Below are 20,733 nucleotides of genomic sequence, written 5' to 3' on the forward strand. Positions count from 1 at the left end.
TTAATGATTAGCTTCCCCACCCAGCTATCAGTATCTGGAGACCTCTAGGCCATTTTCCTCATAAACATTGCCTTTGCCAACAAGTCTAAGAATAGAATCGTGTTACTTTCAGGGGTCAGCTGGACCTTTCAGTCCCAGTTAACTTATGTTCACTGGCAAGTGACTTAGCTCCTCAGGAAGCTAAGCATTACCAATTCAGTGTACAGTGCCCACCGATGTACAAGAAGCCTCTCTTAAAAGGTTTTGAATGCCACGTGGTTTTCAGAGACAGAAAGATCCAGTGCTAATAACACGACTGTAAAAATACATCCAGAAAACAGCCATCCCTAGAGAGGACCTCGTGCAGCTTGTTTGGCTGTGTACAGGGAGAGGTGGTTGAGCCCCGCCATATTTCTCTTTGCTCCCTGATACCATAGGGTGAATGATAATGAGCGAACCACTGCTTGTAAAAGGCCGAGGGGCTGTTGTTTGGGTGGTGTGATTGTCCGAGAAAGTAAAGTTGTGGCAATTGTTCTGACCTTTCAGCCAACTGATGTCTTGCCCTCTCACATTTATTACCTCTTGGGTACATTTCCAAAAATATACATTTACAAAGTCATGAAATTAAATGAGAAAAATGATTTAGGGATTAATAGCTTATTAGTTCAGCAAAGGGGAAAAAAAAAACCTCCCAATTCCATTCAGGTTTTATTTGTAAATGTATTTGTGTGTGTGTCTACGTTAATTCCAACCCCTCCCCCTTCCCTCCCCATTCCCTGTACCTCCTAGCGTTCCTCTCTCATACCCACAGCCCCACGAACTCACAAACACAGTTTTTAAGTAGCTAGTGGAAATAAGAATACCTACATCACTGAAGTATTCACTTACGCCTAGGAATACATCACTTAGGAATACCTAACTACCTGACTGCATTAGGAAGCTATACTCGGTATACTTGGCTTTAATTACGGATTGCCATTGGGAAATGTGGGTTTGAATCAATAATCCCTCCAAACGTACATTTCATGGGGCCGTCTCTCATTATGCTACCTCTATGACCTTGGACAACCTACATCATTCTCTAGGTACCAATGTTCTCGTCCCTAAAACTGGGCTTTTTCCACCACCAAGGACGGTTCCTACCATGGTAGACTCTGTAACCATCAGTTTCCTTCCTTCTGATATGTTTACCTTGAGCCATCCTAGAGTTTCATTAGGGGCCACCAAAACCTCCCAGTTCTTTATTCTTAGACATTGGAGTGGAATTCAGAAGTTTTGCCTTTCCCATTTGAAAACAAGAGCACAGAAGTGGCAGACTTATTAATATGCAGTGTCACAACATATTGTTACATAGTAATATATGATCTATGATAAAATGTATCAATTCTGAGCACAGATAGTAATATATGATCTATGATAAAATGTACCAGTTCTGAGCAACGCAGATATCTGTGGCTTCACCTCAGCATGAAGGCAAATGAATTTCCTTTAGCTTGAGTGAGTCTGGAGATAAACTTAAATGTAACAAAATGTATTTCACAGGAAATGTTTGATGTGGCGTGGTTGGCTTATGAATCTCTTATCTATTTGTGGTTCACTTCTTAGAGTTATTAGTTTAATTTGAGCAAATGCCAGGATTACTTACTAATTAGAAGGATTTTACTGAAGGCATGAGGATGGGAAGCGTGTGAGTGCTGGTAGTATGGGGTTTGTGACAGCGTGCAAGTCTGGTTCTGCCTGACGATATCGTTTGCTAAACATTATACTTTGTGTTGTTGTCACACAGATAAGCCTCAAGTGCATATTCAGATGACTTATCCTCTACAAGGCCTAACCCGGGAAGGGGACGCGCTTGAGTTAACATGTGAAGCCATCGGGAAGCCCCAGTAAGTTCTGAAGGCCAAGGTTGGCAGAGGGTCAGGAGCAGTAAATGTCACAACACACAGATGTGCGTTCACAACTCATTGGCCTGTCACCTGTCTCCTGCTGTAAAGGATGGAAGATTTTTCAGGAACTAAAAGAATATTCAGTGAAAAGGGGAATAAATATCTGTGGTTCTTAAGGGTGAAGATTGGGAGAAAAATGAAACGCCAGCTAAGATTGAAATCTCAGCGAATTCTCTTTTATTATCATCAACATGACTGTCAGAACTATTTTCTCTCACCCACATAAAATAATCCTAATAAATTTGTAGTGTGCCCACAATCTAATGATATGTCTGCTACCTTCTGTGTTAATGTCTAACTAAGACGTTGGAAAGATGGTTTTCAGACTTAAATTAAGCTGCTGTGTGTAGGGCCAGCTGTAGGCAAATGAATTTGCCTTACTTTTCATTTTGCTTCTTCCCTCAAGGAAAAGTGACTACTAGAAATCGTTTTGTTAGTGAGGAATGGTTTGGGAATTTTTCTCAAGGAATATGTATACATACTGCATAAGGGAAAAGACTCACACTCTTATTTTATCGAAAAGTGTTAAAAAAAGCTACTTCACTTGCCCCTGCTAAATTAATGAAAGTGAATTAGAGAAACTACATGTATTATCTACTAATAAAGCAAAAGCCATATGGTGGTACCACCTTAGCTATTATTCCATTTTGGTTGGGGAGGAGGAAGAATCCTTTCATCTTTCTAATAGAGTGAAAATTGTTTTTAACTGTTTCCGAGGGAGAAAACACTCCATGTCACGTGGAACAACAAGTCAACGTAGTGATGGGGAGCAGTCAGATTTTATTGGTCCCCAACAAAAAACAGCATTGAGCTCCCTCTGCTGTCCCCTCGCTATGATTTTTTTCCCCTTCTCAGAGTTTTGCTAACTAGCATATTCATACAAGGACCTCAGAGCATTTTCACAAAGCTTCCCCCAAGTCTTCAGAAAGAATTCTCCCCGTGACAGCTAAGTGCTGATCTCTGAGAGAACAGAGAGCCGGAGGGAGCCTGGCTGCAGTGGGCTGTCTTCCCACGTCAGCCCTCCCTATTTTGTGTGTCCTTCTCCAGGGGCGAGGATTTGCTTCTCTCTCTCCTCACCGTTTGGTGTTGTAAAGATGGCCTTTAGGAAGGAGGAGATGGTCTTGCTTCTGCTTCGCTTTTCCTTGGGTGTTTCGAAGTTATTTGGTTTTAAGTACTTCCAGCTTTACCAGAGCAGTCTTCTTCTGCTTTGAACACTGCAAAAGATTCAGCTCTTTCTTTGTGTAAACTGTTTGAATTAGGCCCCAGGTAGCAAATTGCCTTCCTTCCAAAACGGTCCAGTGGCAAAAAAAATAAATTCTCTCAGGCCTCTTGCCACTTACAGTACCAACCATATTAACTACATTTACAGTCTATGGCTTGCTAACCTCTATTTTGTTTCTATATTTTTTTTCCCCTGAAGAAGGTACTGTGTTCAGTCGCATGTGCCACGGGGACAGTAAATTGTATGTTTCCTTCGGGACATTGATGCCAGAGAGGGTATTTGCTTGTTCCTCTCAAATCGGCCCGGGTCCACGGTTGTCTGAGAAAAGCACGGGTTACTTGACGGCTAGCCCTTCTAGCATATCCCCTATTTATTTTCTCAAGAAATTGCATACAGTAAAAATGGTAATTTAACTTGCCGTTAAATGTTGTGAATGTTCTCAGCATTTACCCCCACTGATGGTTTCAAGCAGCGGGACAGTAGGTCTGATTGCCAGGCAGAGCCGTTCGCCATTGCCTGCGAGGAGGACAGATGCAGGGCTCCTTTTAAAATAATTTACTGGGTTGTGATAACAAACCCACGTGTCATTAAAGAAAAACTGTGACTTCACATCCCATTGGAAAACCGGAGTGCTACTTGACACGGCTGTCTTGAGTGCCCGTTCATACGAAGCACGGGTCTTTGGTTCTGATGCTGCTCCTAGCGGCAGTGCAGAAAATGAAAGGAAGCTGCTTCTGTGCTCGAATCTCTGTGGCCCTGCCTGGGAAATGGCAACTTTCAGGCCCAGCCCTAGATGTGGCCTCGATTTCATAGGGGCTGCCTTGAAGGATTATAAATTCAGTGAGTTTGAAAAAGACTTGGTGTGTGTGCAATTTGGGCCCTGGAGCATCTTGTGAAATTTGCTTTTTCCTGATGGATACAAATGTGGTCTTTAAATCACGAAAATAAACTCCCCTCTGATGAGCAAGTACCATAGGACCCCAGGAGTTCACGTGGAGGTGCTGTCACTCCACAGCCATTGATCTGGGAGCCTGTCCCTCGAGCTGGGGACCTGCAGGTGCACACACAGGGGAAGGGGAGCAGTGTGAGGACCTTGGAGAGCCAGGGAAGACAGGCATTTTGCCAAGGAACACATAGATAAGGTGGCTTGGGGCCTCGGAAGGTGCGGTGGGGTCTTGGGTTGGCGGAGGGTGTGTTATGGGTAGGGGGTAAGGGGACAGGAAGTGATTACATCTTTCCAGAATGAGAAGAGGTAATTTTTTTCCAAACAGCAGAGGCCAAAGAAAGCACTATTCAGCTGTAAAAGTCCACTCCTTTCTGCGAAACTCAAAATCCACTTAAATATCACAACTTTCTATGCCACTATCTCGGCGTGTTAGTAACCATGAGATTAATGCATGTATCACTAGCCCAGGATTTGATTTTTTTTCCCCCTAATTAATGAGATGATTAACAATGGGTGAGCTCTGTCCTGTCTGAATTGGTGTGAAAGCATACAGCAGGGCATAAAAATAGGGCACATTAGTTTATTTGCTGATTTGTTGAAGATGAATTGGAAATAATGAGACTCCTGCTTCTGGTCTGTTGAAAGTTTTTCAACACCTGATAATATTTTTAAAAAAATGATATTCCAAACAGATTTGTGAAGCCTTCACAGCTCTCATTCTCTGAACTTACAATAAGTCTTCTTTAATTGTGTCATCCTGCATGGGACTCATTTACTGTGTGGGTGGGAGGTTTGATGCAGACATCTTGGTGGGAAATCGTAATGCACCCTGTCTCTCTCCCATTCCCTCTGCAGGCCTGTGATGGTAACTTGGGTGAGAGTCGATGATGAAATGCCTCAACACGCCGTACTGTCGGGGCCCAACCTGTTCATCAATAACCTAAACAAAACAGATAATGGTACATACCGCTGTGAGGCTTCCAACGTAGTGGGGAAAGCTCATTCGGATTATATGCTGTATGTATACGGTACGTGAGAAGATGAAGCCCTCTTCCGTTTGACTCATTTATTATGTAGCTGCTGCTTGTGATTCACTCCTAGAGCTTTTGGTCAAGTTGAAAACCAAAAAAAACAGTTTGTTTCCTTCAAGAATTAAAGAAGCCTGGCCCAAGGTGGACCCCAGTGCTACCACTAGGAGGACAGCAACTTTTCTTCTCCCCTTCTAATCCTGGGGGCTTCCCTCTAGATCACAGGCTCTGGTCATGCTGAGTAGGAAAGCTCTGTCCTCAGGCGCACGCTATGGAGATTATGTTAGGAATAATGACTGCGAAATCCAACCTTACCAATTAATGGCTTTTCAGCTCAGAAAGTCTATTCCCAGTGGTCTTTTCCGATGAAACCTGGGCTAGCCTTTCTCCTGCTTTGATGAGCACAACTATCCTACTTTCAGCATGAAGCTATTACATTCCATATGTCGCAAGCCCGTAAATACTTGGAAAAAAAATAGAAGGTCCTTGGTAGCTCTGTTAACCACCTATAGCTACTGCTTTAGACAGAAGTGCTTTTTTAAAAAATTTGTCTGTTTTCTTAATATCTTTTTGCAGGATTATTAAAACATATGATCACGAATTTCACTTTCTAGTCAACAGATATTTATCGTGCACCTACTTGTACCAGCCATTTTAAACTTATTTCCCATTTATAGCTCATGGTCAATTTTGTGTCTGGTGAATATTCTCTGTTTAGTTGAGGAGTGCACTGCCTGTCTAGTCTTATGATGACGAATTGAGTCTCTTCTGTCCAGTTGACTCTCTCGGTTACTTTTACACCAGGAAAAATAGTCATGAGCTGACATGACACAGAATGAGTAACCATAGGCATGACAATTTCAGTATCTTGTAAATATATGAACATGTGTGTGCATTTCTCTCTTCATGTGAGCCAGGTAAATAATCCAAGTGTAAGTGTATGTGAATATACACATATACACATGTAAATCTACATATGGGATATTTACACCATAACGTCTTAGAACCTGGCCACTTTCCTTACGAAGAAAATAGGAGTAGCAGTCTCTTTGATGAAATAGAAGCATGCTTTACCTCATATCTACATGGATATTAAAATATAATCCTTAGCCTGTACCTGAGTTTTGTTTTCCTTAGCATAATGCAAAGTTAAAGGCTCACATCTAATCACTTTATGTATAGACTTCTGAGGTGTGATTTCTTTGCACACTACCCATGTTGTCTGTGGTCTACACATAATAGCATTCATTCTCCCCGGTAGTTAAGGAGATCAGAGTGAAGGGAATGGCTCTCCGTGTAGGTGCAAGGAGGTGCCGAGTGCCCCGTTTCCAGCCATCCCCCTTTTGCTTCTACATCCCTCCCATGCTCAACATCAGGGTTTAAGCCTCATGCAAGGCCCCAGCCTTGCTGTTATCCAGGTTTACAGACGACTCTCATTCAGCTCTTTTTTAAAACGGCAGATTATGAAAAGCAGAGACAAATTTCCACCAGTCTATTATGTGCTTCCTTGATTCAGAAGACTCAGTTATCTGGAAAAACAATTTTGACTTATTGTACCCACTGTTCCGACATCTTAAGATGAGAAGCGTTTTGTGGATTTGACAGATAGATTTGAATAATTTTGGATCCTAGCTCTGGCTAGCATTTATTGAGGGCTTGCGCACTTCGTTCCATGCGCTAGGGTGACAGTTTTACATGCACGATCACCTCTGATCTCCATGATAACATGACGAGGTAAGCGCCATCCCATTTTACAGATGATAAAAGGAAGCTTAGAAAGGTCACATAAGTTGCCCAAGTTCATATGGTTACTAAATATGTTTCAGAGCCACGATAACTTTGACTCTAAAGTCTACAGTGAAATGTGTGTCTTTCTTTGTAGTTTCTCTTACTCTCTCTGCTTCCCGGTAGAACAGTTCCCTCCAATGCAAGATTGTCGTTTGGGAATGAACTCGCTGGGCCAGAATGCATTATTTGAAAGCCAGGAAACAGAGACCTGCCCATGTAGGCAAGCACATCTACCTCCACCTATCTCCCCAACCCAAGATGGTGCACTTCGCCTGGTCTAGGAATTTGCTAGATGCACAATATGCTACCTCTCTCCCATAACCTGTACTAGCAGTAATGCTTGGGATGACAGGCTAGAACACTCACCTGAGGTGTTGCTTGTCTAGTAATAAAATATTCTAGCAGTTTGAGAAGATGGTGAGTAGGTTTTCTTTTCAAAGCCAATTTATTGTCCTACTACAGTAGCTTTCAAAGTTCTTTATGAACTCAGAGTTAACATGCTTTTAAAATGTTTAATTCTCTAGAGGTAACTTCTATACTTGGCGAATCTATCTGGTTAGCGCCTGAGCCCCAGTTGGTTTTGTTCTTCTAGCGTCTATGTGTCAAACATAGCTTATTAGCTCCAACTCTGTATTTTCTTAAATAGTGACCTCACGTTGCTCTTATCGCTAGAAATGATCTAGGCATTACACCTGGTAACGGAATCTAATTCATTTAGGTCACTTGAGCCACATGTGAAGGACAAGTTACCCCAGTAGTGATGAAAATAATTGGAAGTGTGTGATTTTCACAAAATGAAAGGAACTAGTGACCTTTTTTCTGAAGTCTCTGCCCTCGTTAGTCAGTCTCTGTTCCACTCCTGTTGGTAATGGTAATTTCAAATCACCTTCAGGTGCACTTTGATTGTATCGTGGACATCGCACATTTTGTGCCAATACTTTTTGAAATAGAGACAGAAATAGCATTGTAGCATACCAGCTACAGATGTTCCTTTTCAGTGATAAATATTGTCATTGAATCAGAACAGAGAAGGCACATCTCTGGGTACAGCTGAATTGGGGCATGGAGAGAGCAGGTTGTCTTCAGGGACTGGTGCCCCCCAGTCACCTGCGTCCCTACCTGCACCTGTACCTGCACCTGCCACAGGATGTAGGTGCATCCAGTGGTCTCCCAGGTCACAAAATGGTTCCCCACCTGTGGCCTCCATAAGAAAGTACTCCAAAAAGCAAGACTGAACGTGTATTGTCCGTTCTTCTTCTAACAAGGTAGTTTGAAATTATGAATCATTTATACTTCTTGGAAGAGAATGAGATTTTTTTTTTTAATGGATTCTTTTTTTGCACTCATGTGTGAGGCTGCTTTCAATAGTCGTTTATAAACTGCTGGCATCCCCAACTTCAATGAACAGAGTCTCCCCTAAAACAGACAGGTTTGCTCTTGATTCTTCCCTGTCAAATTCGTACATCTGTGTACGTGTGAGAGAAGTTTGTGAGGAAAATTAAAACTGATTATTGATCAACGGTAGGAATCTTTTAAGCAGACCTCATAACCAAACGCCAAGATAATGTTTTCGTAAACTTCCAGGAAGTTCCGCCAAACCCAACAAAGACACGGTATATAATTAAGGTTTGGATGTATTAATTCGACAGTCTGAGAGCTCACTTGGAGATAAAAGGACACCAGATGTGTCACAGAGAAAAAGTTGACGGGCGTTAGATAAAATTTAAAATCAAAAGCCTTCAAATCGTCTTACGCTCTATTATAGCAGAATGATTGCTTAGGTCAAAGTCTTGCTGACAATTTAACACATTCAGTTTGATCAGTTGGGCTGAGATTTTTTTTTTCTGTTTCATATTTGCCTTCTCTTTTCCCCCAAATAATTTTGGAGATGATAGAAGAATATACAGTATATCAGACACCTGACAGAGGATTCCCTATCGGATTCCTGTCTTGGAGGGTTAAGCCTTGTTTATATTTAATTCTCTTGTTTACAAGATGGAAACGTTCTTCAGTTTTATCATTGTCGCCCACGTAGGTCAGGCTTGAGCAAAGGCAATGAACTGATTAATATTTATAAGTTGTAAAATTTATTGACTTTTAGAAAATAAAATCTCAGTAAAATCTCACATGCCTGGAACTTGATATTTAGTGGTGACATTCTCTCTTCTGTGTATTTATTACAAGTATAGAAGTAGTTTTACTTCCTGCTGGGATGTATTGATGGAGAATAATGAAGTTAACAGTCAGAGACCAAGAGGCAGGCGCACACTTTCCCTTGGCCGATAGGAGCCCTTTAGATAGATCAGCGCCATCTCCTCCTTTCTCCCACCGGTGAAAGCATAAAATGAAATGACAACCGTCGGACCCTCTCAGGGGCTGAGTTGGTCTAACCTCACCCTTTGAAATCGGATGGGGGTGGGGGGGCGTGTCATATGTTTTGATTTTTCCTCCCTTCTCTACTTCTTATCTCCTCATCCCTAGTTCACTTCATTGATACAAATCTCTTTTCTTTTTTTTTAAATTTTTTAAATTTGTTTTATTTATTTATGGCTACGTTGGGTCTTCATTGCTATGCGTGGGCTTTTCTCTAGCTGCGGCGAGCGGGGACTACTCTTCGTCGTGGTGCGCGGGCTTCTCATCGCGGTGGCTTCTCGTTGCAGAGCACGGGCTGTAGGTGTGCGGGCTCAGTAGTTGCAGCGCGTGGGCTCAGTAGTTGTGGCTTGTGGGCTCTAGAGCGCAAGCTCAGTAGTTGGGGCACACGGGCTTAGTTGCTCCACGGCATGTGGGATCTTTCCGGACCGGGGGCTCGAACCTGTGTCTCCTGCATTGGCAGGCGGATTCTTAACCACTGCGCCACCAGGGAAGCCCCCAAATCTCTTTTCTTCTTTTCTTAGCTCTTCCGAATAAGGCCTTGGGATATGATTATAAGACATAAATTTTTGCGGGGCTGGGGCGGCGGGGGGAGTCTTTGATTTTTAAAGGGAGAAGTCATCAAACAACATGTCAGCGTCTTCACGCCTTTGTTGTGTCGTTACTGATCACTGCTGTGCTCAGCATTGTGGGTTTGATTCTCCTTTTTTTCTTTATCCAGATCCCCCCACAACTATCCCTCCTCTCACAACAACCACCACCACCACCACCACCACCACCACCACCACCATCCTTACCATCATCGCAGGTATGGTACCTTCATTGCCATTGCAGATGTCCTGAATGTACACTGTCTTTCTGGTATGTATAACAAGAAGCCTAAAAGGCCCCTTTAACTCCTTGGAATAGAATTATTCCTTTATTTGGGAACTTGAAAGACATTAGATACTGTGTTCTCAAGTCGACTCTTAAGGACCTCAGAAAAGACTTTAACATCCAAGCATTTAACAGTAGATCAGATATTTTGCAGAATTCTTTTTTAAGCATCACCATGCAAAGAAAAATGCTAGGGGGGAAATGGCAGCCTGGCTCTTAGAGAACACGCGGATAGCTTGTGCTGAGCCACGGTTGACGAAATGGTAAGTATCCCGGCTTTGGATCTTCTTCTTGCCTTAATTTCATCTTAATCCACATGAAGGAAAATACACACCCTTTAACATGTCCACGTGGGCCACGTTCCTACATGCATCATCCTTCCTGCCCCAGAGAGTACCCACTGACCGTGTGTCACCTGGGGAGTCACCGTCTGTTCCACTCTGGGCACTCGAGTACCCCTTCCTGCCCTCTGTTAAACACTGGAGGAGCCACTGCGGTTGTCACTCTGTGGTTTAGCTCTTTGGACTGTCTGAAACTCCTATTCAAAGTGAGTTTCGCGGTCTCCTTTTTCGGACCGTCACTGAGGGAGGAGGTTATGTCCTCCAGCCCCTTCCTGGTTGGTCCCCAGCGGCTCTCAGTGCTTGATGTCGCTTGTCCGGGAGACTTGTTGTTTTCTCTGCCGACCAGGGTGGGAAAGGTTATGGCCGCACCACGTCGAGTAGACGTGCAAGATTTCCTTAGGTAAGGCCATCCTTTACATTGACTTTCCGGAGACATTTTCAGTTTCCATGGGAGTTGGTGTGATAGACATGATGAAAATTCTAAGTGTTCAGTGAAAGAGGAGGCCTCATCAGTTTATGAAATATAACAATAGATTGTCTAATTTCAGTTTTCTTCACCTTTCTAACCATTAGAGTGGAACAAAGAACTTTTAAATAAGCCACTAGAGAGCATGGTTCTGAATGATGTTTGCGAAAACATCAGTGCCTGCACTTAATTGAAAAGCTTCTGAAAATCCATCAGTTGGTTTTTGTGTCTCACCCTAAACTCGGCTCCATCCAGGCTGCTTCCTAAATTCTTGTCTGTGTGTATTTCCCTTTTAGCTTTTTGTTAGTTTCTTCTGCTTCTTAAGTAAACTCAGTTTGTTAGCAGTGCCCAGAGATTCCTCCCACTTTCTGCATCCTTAATAAGCGCAACAAAGATGCTCCTCCCTGACTGATCTCCAGAGCAACCATGCTAACAACTTTCCTTGCTGCGAACCAGGTGTTTACCTTTCATGATTTCTTACCTCTTATCCGGGTAGTAAACCAATTAAGCTTGAGCTGCTGTTACCAGGTTTTCATAGTTTCCTATGAACGGCCCTTTGGATGTCAGTGTAAATTACACCACCCCTTTCGCCACTGCTCTGCATGTGTGAACCCATTAAGAAAGCCCTTCTGTGATCTGTTTTGTCTTTGCAGAAGTTGTCTTCTGCAAAGAAGAAGGCTGGTGTGAGCCAGCCTTGATTACCTCTCCTTGTAGAAGGTTCCGTCTAGGTAGCTAGTCAGGTTTACATTTTAAGGCGGTCAAGGCCTTCATTCATTCGGCATAAATACCACATTTCTCTCTTTTTTTTTTAACATCTTTATTGGAGTATAATTGCTTTACAATGGTGTGTTAGTTTCTGCTTTACAACAAAATGAATCAGTTATATATATACATATGTTCCCATATCTCTTCCCTCTTACGTCTCCCTCCCTCCCACCCTCCCTATCCCACCCCTCCAGGCGGTCACAAAGCACAGAGCTGATCTCCCTGTGCTATGCGGCTGCTTCCCACTAGCTATCTACCTTACGTTTGGTAGTGTATATATGTCCATGCCTCTCTCTCGCTTTGTCACAGCTCACCCTTCCCCCTCCCCATATCCTCAAGTCCATTCTCTAGTAGGTCTGTGTCTTTCTTCCTGTCTTACCCCTAGGTTCTTCATGACATTTTTTTTTTTCCTTAAATTCCATATATATGTGTTAGCATACGGTATTTGTCTCTCTCTCTCTGACTTACTTCACTCTGTATGACAGACTCTAGGTCTATCCACCTCATTACGAATAGCTCAATTTCATTTCTTTTTATGGCTGAGTAATATTCCATTATATATATGTGCCACATCTTCTGTATCCATTCATCCAATGATGGACACTTAGGTTGTTTCCATCTCCGGGCTATTGTAAACAGAGCTGCAATGAACATTTTGGTACAGTGACTCTTTTTGAATTATGGTTTTCTCAGGGTATATGCCCAGTAGTGGGATTGCTGGATCATATGGTAATTCTATTTGTAGTTTTTTAAGGAACCTCCATACTGTTCTCCACAGTGGCTGTATCAATTTACAGTCCCACCAACAGTGCAAGAGGGTTCCCTTTTCTCCACACCCTCTCCAGCATTTATTGTTTGTAGATTTTTTGATGATGGCCATTCTGACCGGTGTGAGATGATATCTCATTGTAGTTTTGATTTGCATTTCTCTAATGATTAGTGATGTTGAGCATCCTTTCATGTGTTTGTTGGCAATCTGTATATCTTCTTTGGAGAAATGCCTATTTAGGTCTTCTGCCCATTTTTGGATTTGATATGAAACAGCACTTTTCATTTGTGGCTGGCCTCTCACTAGCTTAGGCTTTTTTAAAAAAGACCTTTCTTAACACTCCCTGAACTCCTCCCCCCTCATCATCAATCTCAGAGACTCAGCAGAGGCGCTTCAGTTCACAGCTCCTAAACCTTCACTCCAGACTAAAGCTAATCTCACGTCTTCAAACAGCTACAACTCACTGTTATCACAGTTACAACCACAGAGACTCCATTTAAGAGGAAATTTTAAAAACAAACAATGCTATATTTCTGTCCACATCACAGGTACCTTTATAGGGACTTGTCTTCTCCTCTTCCTCTCCTCCTGGCCTCTTTGCTCAAGGTAATATAAGATGATCTCATAGGTGCACTTTGGCCTCTTGATGTTAGCAGCTGAACCTGCTCTACACACAAAATGCATTTGTGGTGATGAATGCCCTGATTCTCACTGGCACACCCAAGAGTCGTTACACTAAAATTGCCACTAAAACAACATTGTAGAATCCACTGCCTTAATGGATGTGATCTTACAGGCTTGCTGTGTCTTAACAAGCAGTCTTATATATATTTATCTTGCCCAGAAAGTATACTTGTGGAATTTAACATTTGGTCCTTTCTTCAAACAGATTAAAGTTTATGGAGCTGAATGATTCCGTGTCCCATTTTAAAGGTCCAGGCTATCCCCTAGATTTAGATTGGTTCCTAAGAAATCTTCCAGACTGAATCCTGACAAATGGAGGGCTAAATTAATCTCCACTCTCCTTCTCTCTTGTACTGTTTGGTACATTACAGCCACCATTAGCCTTAAAAGCTTCAACAGCTAAATCTAGTGATACTAACATAAAGCCTCAGCTTAAAAAAAAACTAAGAGGAAGAGGAAGCCCACGGGCATCTATTTCTTTTCTCCCAGGCAAATGCAGTGACTGAAACCCATTCCCTAGGTCAGCGTTTCATTATAAGAAGAACGTACAAATTGTTTTTAAATGCAATCGAAAAATGTTTTTAAACTCGAAAGGTCATAGTTGATTTCTGATGTCTCTGAAAGGAAGTGTTCCAGTGTTATCTTTTGTCTTTCATAACCAGAATAATTGAATTGTTCTCCCTGTTAGGGAGGCAGGCCTTCGTGAGTTCCCAGTCCCCTGACTCCCTCAAAATATGTTAAATCTTCATCCTGGAGGCCCTTGAAAAAGAGGAATTGTAAGCCCAATCTGACCCGATGCTGCCCACCCAGAATCACAGGTGGGTGGGAGGAGCAGGGCGCCTCTGCCTCCCATCCGTCCTGCGTGGGGAAGCTCTCCTGACTTACCTGTGAAGGCCACATCTAAAGGTAGATTCACCTGCAGAAGATTTTTGCAGGCTCTAGAGTACTGAAAGGAGCATTTGATATCAATTTGCCATATCAACATTGTTATGGTTTTATAACTGTTCAGCCACTAATGTCATTAGAATCGCTTTCCAAATAAGAAACCATCTGAGGGATAAAATTGGGATGGGAGCCGCGCAGAGCCTCCTGTGATTTCCCATAAGATTCTTTGGTGTCTCTGTTCTCTTTCATGTACGTTAATCTTCTGACCATGTATTTCTGTTTTGACTATTGCTACTGGCAGACCCCCACTCCCTTTTTTTTTTTTTAATATCAAGTTGTCCATGTGGTTTCACTCATGAAGATATACGCTATATTATAGGAGAGCAAAATGCCTAATTTAAATTGCACTTTAAATCCATCCCCGGCATCCTCTGTGAAAATACAGAGACAGCCAACCATTACCCGGGGTAAGAGGCCTCCATGCAAATTCCTTTCAAAACCCAGAATCAAAGAAAAGTCTACTGTCATGGGAGGGTGGGGAGGGGGGAGGGCGTTGTTTGTTTTGTTTTGAACTTTCTTTGAAATTAGTTGACTTTGTATATTAGATGTACATAAAAATACCTGTCTTTGTGTTTGGTGATAGCTTTTGCCCCGGTCTGCCAGTTGGATCAATCATGTTAGGAAAATATTCTGTGTTTCCCTCCCTAGTTAATGTGGATATTGTTTTATTTCTGCCTGGTTTTGCCCTGAGTTACGTACTTGATGAGAAGTACCATAGAAAACACTCAGCACTCAGTTTTAAACACCCTTAGCAGCTTAAATATAAAATTCAGGCCAGGAGGAGCTCAACCCGTAGGTCACATTTATACATGTGACTGTCATAAATTAAAAAATTAAAATCACCTTAGAATAAGAAATGAATAGCTACAGGGCCGAATTCTGAAACACATTTAAGAATCCTTTCATAAGAATGAAGTAGGTCATTTATAAATGAGTTTTTCTCTTTTTGAAAGTCCATATCCAATTAAATGTTTTGTGTTTCTTGGAAAAGAAAACAGTAAGATTTTTCTTATTGGTATCTAATCACTCAGTACCCAATATACCTTGGAGAAAGTGAGTCCCACCCCCAGGCTCACATTATTATTTTGGCATTCATAGCCTCCTATCATAAGCTTTTTTGTGTGTGTCACGTGGGTCAGGTCACATAAATAAAGAAGGTGAGAACAGCCCTTATCCTTCCGGCGGATGCCAGAAGGGGAAACTGGGGACACTCAACAACCAAGCACATGTTTTCAGTTTCCTAAATACAAAAGAAAGAAGTACACCTGTCTTAAGACTGACTCTGTAGCATGACCAGCTATGTTACAATAGAGAGCTTTGCTCCACATAGAGCTGTCTGTTCTCCAGGGTCTTAGCGTCATGATTCCTACTCTGTGCTATTGATATCTGCATGACATAAGGGGTAATGCTTTTAGGCATTCATTCAACGCGTATCAAGGACCCATAATATGTACAGCACTGTGCTAGTGCCCACGGAGACAGAAAATTCTTGGGACCCCTTAAAATATAGCTGAGGAAATAGGTTATACCCATTGGACCTCCTTAAGCAGGAGATACTGTGCACTTAGGGCTGATTCAGAAGATTGAAGAGACTGTCACAGGAGACGTAGAATTTGGTCTGTGCCACCAAAGAACGGGTAGAATGTGGATAAGAAAGGATGGCATTTTGGAAATTAAGCCTGAAGGCCTAACTTTACTTCAAGCATCCATCGTCAGTGTTTGTGTCTGTTGTGTGTATTTATATTTGGGATATAGATTAAGCCATCGTTGCTAGGAAATGCACATCTCTCATCCTAGAATGTTTACTAAATTGCCTTTTTTCTAGAGTTGGCATCTACTCCATCAAGGCTGTTTTTCATTCATCATTTATTGAATACTTATCGAATGTTAGTGATATACATACCAGTATGCCTGGTGACAAGAATATTATTAGGGCACTAGTAGACACTCATGAGCCACCTGTTTTTGCTCCCTTTCCAAGTGTTTGCCCCAGAGGTGCGTGGACCATGTTTTTCCATACTGTCTTCAGTGTGTACATTTTTATTTTTTTGATGATGATACACTTATGACAAATAGCATCATAGCCAACCAGTTTTTGACCCATATTGACTTATGAGGGAATGGAAGAAATTAGTGATGAAGGTCACCTGATTCTGCATTTTTTTCAAAAAGGAATGAGAGATGGGAAGTCAGTGAGATTTTTTTTTTCCTAATGCCTCTATCATCATTTCCATGCTCTTATGTTCCTTGTTGAAAAATAATCCAAGAGAGAGGGAATTGACATGTTTTCATACTAAAGATTCATGCACAACAGTGCAAAAGAATAATCTCATAAATACAGGTTTCTTAGGATTAGAAAGTTGGAGCTATCTCAGTGGTGGGAAATAAAGGACTTGGCAGGAAGGACCCAGCCCTCCAGGAGATGAATATAAACTACTACTTCTAGAGCTGCTGCCCTCTCCCCACCATCACCCCCCTGCATCCCTCTCTTTTCCTCCCCTCACCGGTGCCTCACCCCTCTCTGTCCCTCCTCCCGCCCAGCAGGGACACAACATAGGATAGGAATTGTTTTCCTTGTTAAATGAAACCACGGTACTGGTGGTTATTATTATTATTATTATTTTGAGAACATCTGGTTTGCAAATGAGACGATCTCAGGGGTACAGTAGCACTTGTGAACAATTCTGAAGAAGCTTTTAACAAAACTGGAAATTAACCAAAAAGAAAGAAAAAAAAAACAACCACCTACTCCCCTTCCTGCTGTTCCGTGGCACACAATCTCTTCACTCAAAGGGGAGATGACAGGAAGACAGAAGAAAGCTTTCTTAGGGGTCTCCTATTCGGGCCTTTTAGCTTCAGTTCCGTTCCTATCCATTTCTCCCATCCCTGAGCAATGGGAGTTTAATTAAAGCTGAACATAGATGGAAAGAAAATTAACCAGGAAACCAGTAGAAAATAAATTTCAAAGTTTAATTTTCCAGCAGGTATGTTTGCTTTCAATAGATTTCAAATATGTCAAGAAGAAAGAAAAAAGAGGGAACTATACTTAATATATATTGGCCAGCACAGCACCATCGTGAGAATAAAACCGTCAGGGGAGGTCCTTGCCTACCCTAGCGTCTAGCTTTAAGGCAGCTCCATAACACAAACTGAAGGGGAATTCAATTAAGAAAACCCATTGGCTCCTTATTGACTTTAGTTAAGAAAATAAACTGAGAGAGAGTGTATTAAAATATGTCTGGACTGCTTAGTATGCTTTCATTTACGCTTATGACAATCAAAATGGCAGAATTTAAATTCTTTACAATTAAGCTCTGCTTTTGAGCAGACTGGGTTATTACCCTATGCATTTTTTAACGTACAGCCTACTCATACCGTCCCCCCTTCCCCCCAAATGCAGCCTTGCAGTGAATCTGGGCATTATAAAGCAGGAGTACCATAGAGCAGTTGGAGAAGAAAAAGTATTTAAGGTTGTGAATTTAATTTCGTTCCTGGATTTTCATTTTCATTTATGACACCCGTTGTGTTTGAGACCACGGACTAATTTATGGATTAGTTTTAAACCCCCAGTCTGTCACACTCAATGAACAATTCTAAGTTGGAGAGAATCCATATGAAAGGATTAGAATGTGCCACAGTGGAGCTTACACATGACTGTTTCAGCTAAACGTTGCCCAGCTGCCTCGCATGCGGTTTTTTTGTTGTTGTTGTTTTTGGTTTGGGGTTTTTTTTGCTACTTGGTTAAATGGATGGTGTCTCTAATCTGACACATTGTCTGAGCCTTTTGATTTTGAAAATATCTGATACTGCCACTGTGAAATATAGGTGATGTTTAATGTATTCAAGGTAGGGTCCCATAAACTGTTTGTATGGCTGGGAGACTGAAAGTCGATATTCAGTGAAATGTTCATCTTTCAAATAGCAGTGCAGGCCCTGCCCTTGGATACCTTGTTTAATTATACTCATAAAACAGCTAGAGAGTGACTATTAAGACCATACACACTTACTGGGTTTGCAGGAACGTGGGATTGCTTTTTCTTGACCATATAAAAATAGATGTACAATAAAGTTCTCCCTCATTGTAATTAAAATTAAAAGAGACAGTAGCTCAAAGAGGCTTTTTTAATTTCATAACCCTACACCACTGTAAGTCCAGCTCAACTTTCTGTGACCTATTTTTCTCCTAGGCCTAGCGCAAAGATTATTTTTTAAAGGCAGCCGCAGAATGAAGTTTGAAACAGCCTCTGTTAGGGCAATTAGGCACTCTCATTTTTCAAGTTAATTAGAGCCTACGTTATCTTCTGTTGGAAAGTTACTGTTTGCATTTTGCCTGTACACTTAGAATGTTATCAAACAATATAGTGACCCCACAAGTTGATTCACAGGGGTGGGCTAGCACATCTCTCCAGTCTCCTGATTAAGATACCTTAATAAATCCTACTTCACAGAGCCGCACTCACTTCAGAGCCAGGGTGTCTGTGGTTTCTGCATGACGTCGTAATGCAATTATGAAGGAGAATTAGATTCTGTCACAGTGCTCTCCTGCGGGGAGCACAAAGTCACTTCTAAAGATTTTTTTTTTTTCATTCTTTACTTGAAATAGCCTCTGTTCAGATACCTCACCAGATGCTCTTAGAGAAATGGAATCAGCGACTCCCCCATTCACCCTCAATCTCGGTCTCAACTTTGTAGCCAAGCCTGTGTGTCTGCTGCCCTCTGCCACTCCATTGCTGATCCCTGGTTTTGCCATTCCCAGCTGCAGTAACTGTGTTGTTTGACTTGAACATGTGTTTGCTTTTCACTGTTTTAGAACTGTGTGTTTTCCTTCTCAACATCCCTTGCTCTTCCCTGTTGGGCGCAATTGATGGATTTCCCATTCCCAGAATGGGGAGGCAGGCTGCCCTGTGAACTTCCCTTCATTTGTTCTCTGGTACCCACAGGGAAGTGTACACCCAGCTTCCCTTAGTTTGATTTCGTCATAAAGCTGACGTGATGTTGTGATGTAGGCAGACAGTAAATTGGGGAGTCGTCGGTTAATGCTAAGACATTATTTTTGAGGACCCATAGATTTTACTCCAACCCCTTTCTTTCATTTTATACTAATGATTTACCTGGTGAAAATAAAGCATATTAGAAGTGCTGCTACAAAACTAACGAGCCAAAATGTTTATTGCTTTTTTTAAAATTAATTTTGGAAAGAAGCCAGTGTCTAGCCATAAAATATATTAACTTTCATATAAGTGTTTCTGTACAAATGTGCATTTGATTTTGCCCCTGCAATTGAAAGCACCTCAAACTAACACTTGACTTGAATGTTTCAAGTAAGGAGACGTGTCAGACGTGTCATGAGCATCTGATGTAGAGATGTTTCATCTGAACAATTTTCGGTATTGTTTTTTAACTGCTTTTTTATGCATACAGACTTGTAAGTAAGTATTGCGTTCTGGTGTGGTTTATTTTATGTTTTTCTTTCCTTCATCTGTTCTTCAGAAACTCAGCCATAAGTTCTATTAAGCTGTAGTGGCCTCTCGGACTTCTGGTTAATTCTGGCTCCTTAGAAGGGCTCTGATTTTTTGATGGTCTAGGGTTCTGAGGAAAGGGGAATTGAAGGGGAACACTGGTGTGAATTCATGTGTCATATTTATAAATCAGAAGCACCAGGCTCGTTGGACCAAAAAAAAAAAATGTTACATTTGGCATTCTGGTGCATTTAAACATTGCCTATGTCAAGTCCAAAGGCGTCTTTTGGTGTCTCCAGAACTCATGAAAATAATTACCAGCTAAATAGCTGCATGATAAAAAAGGACAGGTAACTACTTGCAGTGTCAACCCAGGATCCCACTACAGCTCGACATGACCGGCTCATGTGTGAGTGTCTCCACTCCTTTCTGGCCAGAAAGGCATCGTGGAGGGAGACACCTTGAGAAGGTAGAACTGAAAATTAAAACCCGGCCAGATGGGTTGACGTTGGAATGAAGTTGGCTAGAAGAGGGGTATTAAAACGACTCTGGGAGAGGAATGTTGCCGTGCATTTTGTTAGATATTTATCCCACTTCCCCTCTAGCCAAAAAGAAAAAGAAAATTTCTGGAGCCCCCTGAGGAATTTCCTGTGAAGAGGAGCCAGTATAGCAGGCCTGGTTTTGAAGCCTGGTAGAAGGAGAAAACTTGAACGGCATTAGAAATAGAAGAAGAGACAAACCACGGTTTCTTCCGTAACAAGTGCATCTGGCAGTGAAAAAACCTCACGTGCCATCTCCTGATTCACCCTGAAGGCAGGACTCCTGGCAGCTCACAGCAGTGAATGTGGTTCTGGATCGTGAGCAAAGGGACGGCTGGATGCTTTAATTTTTGGAATGTCACATGATGAGAAGTGGCATTTGGCAAATTATGTGGACTTGGGTGTTTTCCATGCAAGACTTCTTGCCCTTAGATTGTAACATAGTAAGATCTGCAGAGTGGAGGATGGCTGAGTGGTGAGTATGAGTGCATGTGTGTGTGTGTGTGTGCGTGTGCGTGTGCGTGTGTGTGTGTGTGTGTGTGTGTGTGTGTGTAGAAACTAATTTGAAAGCCTTTAACATGTTCATTCCCCTGGCCTCCCAGTTAATTGA

The 20,733-nt window shown here is 41.9% G+C and overlaps 1 protein-coding gene across 2 annotated transcripts in view; it reads left to right on the top strand.

Annotated features, from left to right (window-relative positions):
- The window catches only part of CADM1 (cell adhesion molecule 1), a 335,046-nt gene that overhangs the window by 289,247 nt on the left and 25,066 nt on the right, over positions 1-20,733 (top strand). For both annotated transcript variants that reach the window (XM_027082245.1, XM_027082246.1), the window contains exons 6-8: positions 1,766-1,865; positions 4,949-5,121; positions 10,001-10,087. In XM_027082245.1, the coding sequence (XP_026938046.1) occupies positions 1,766-1,865; positions 4,949-5,121; positions 10,001-10,087 (360 nt within the window). The remainder of the gene's footprint in view (positions 1-1,765; positions 1,866-4,948; positions 5,122-10,000; positions 10,088-20,733) is intronic.

The sequence above is a fragment of the Aethalodelphis obliquidens genome, unplaced genomic scaffold, assembly GCF_003676395.1.
Source record: "Aethalodelphis obliquidens isolate GAN/ISIS:26980383/991018 unplaced genomic scaffold, ASM367639v1 scaffold46, whole genome shotgun sequence".
Taxonomy (NCBI): Eukaryota; Metazoa; Chordata; class Mammalia; order Artiodactyla; family Delphinidae; genus Aethalodelphis; species Aethalodelphis obliquidens.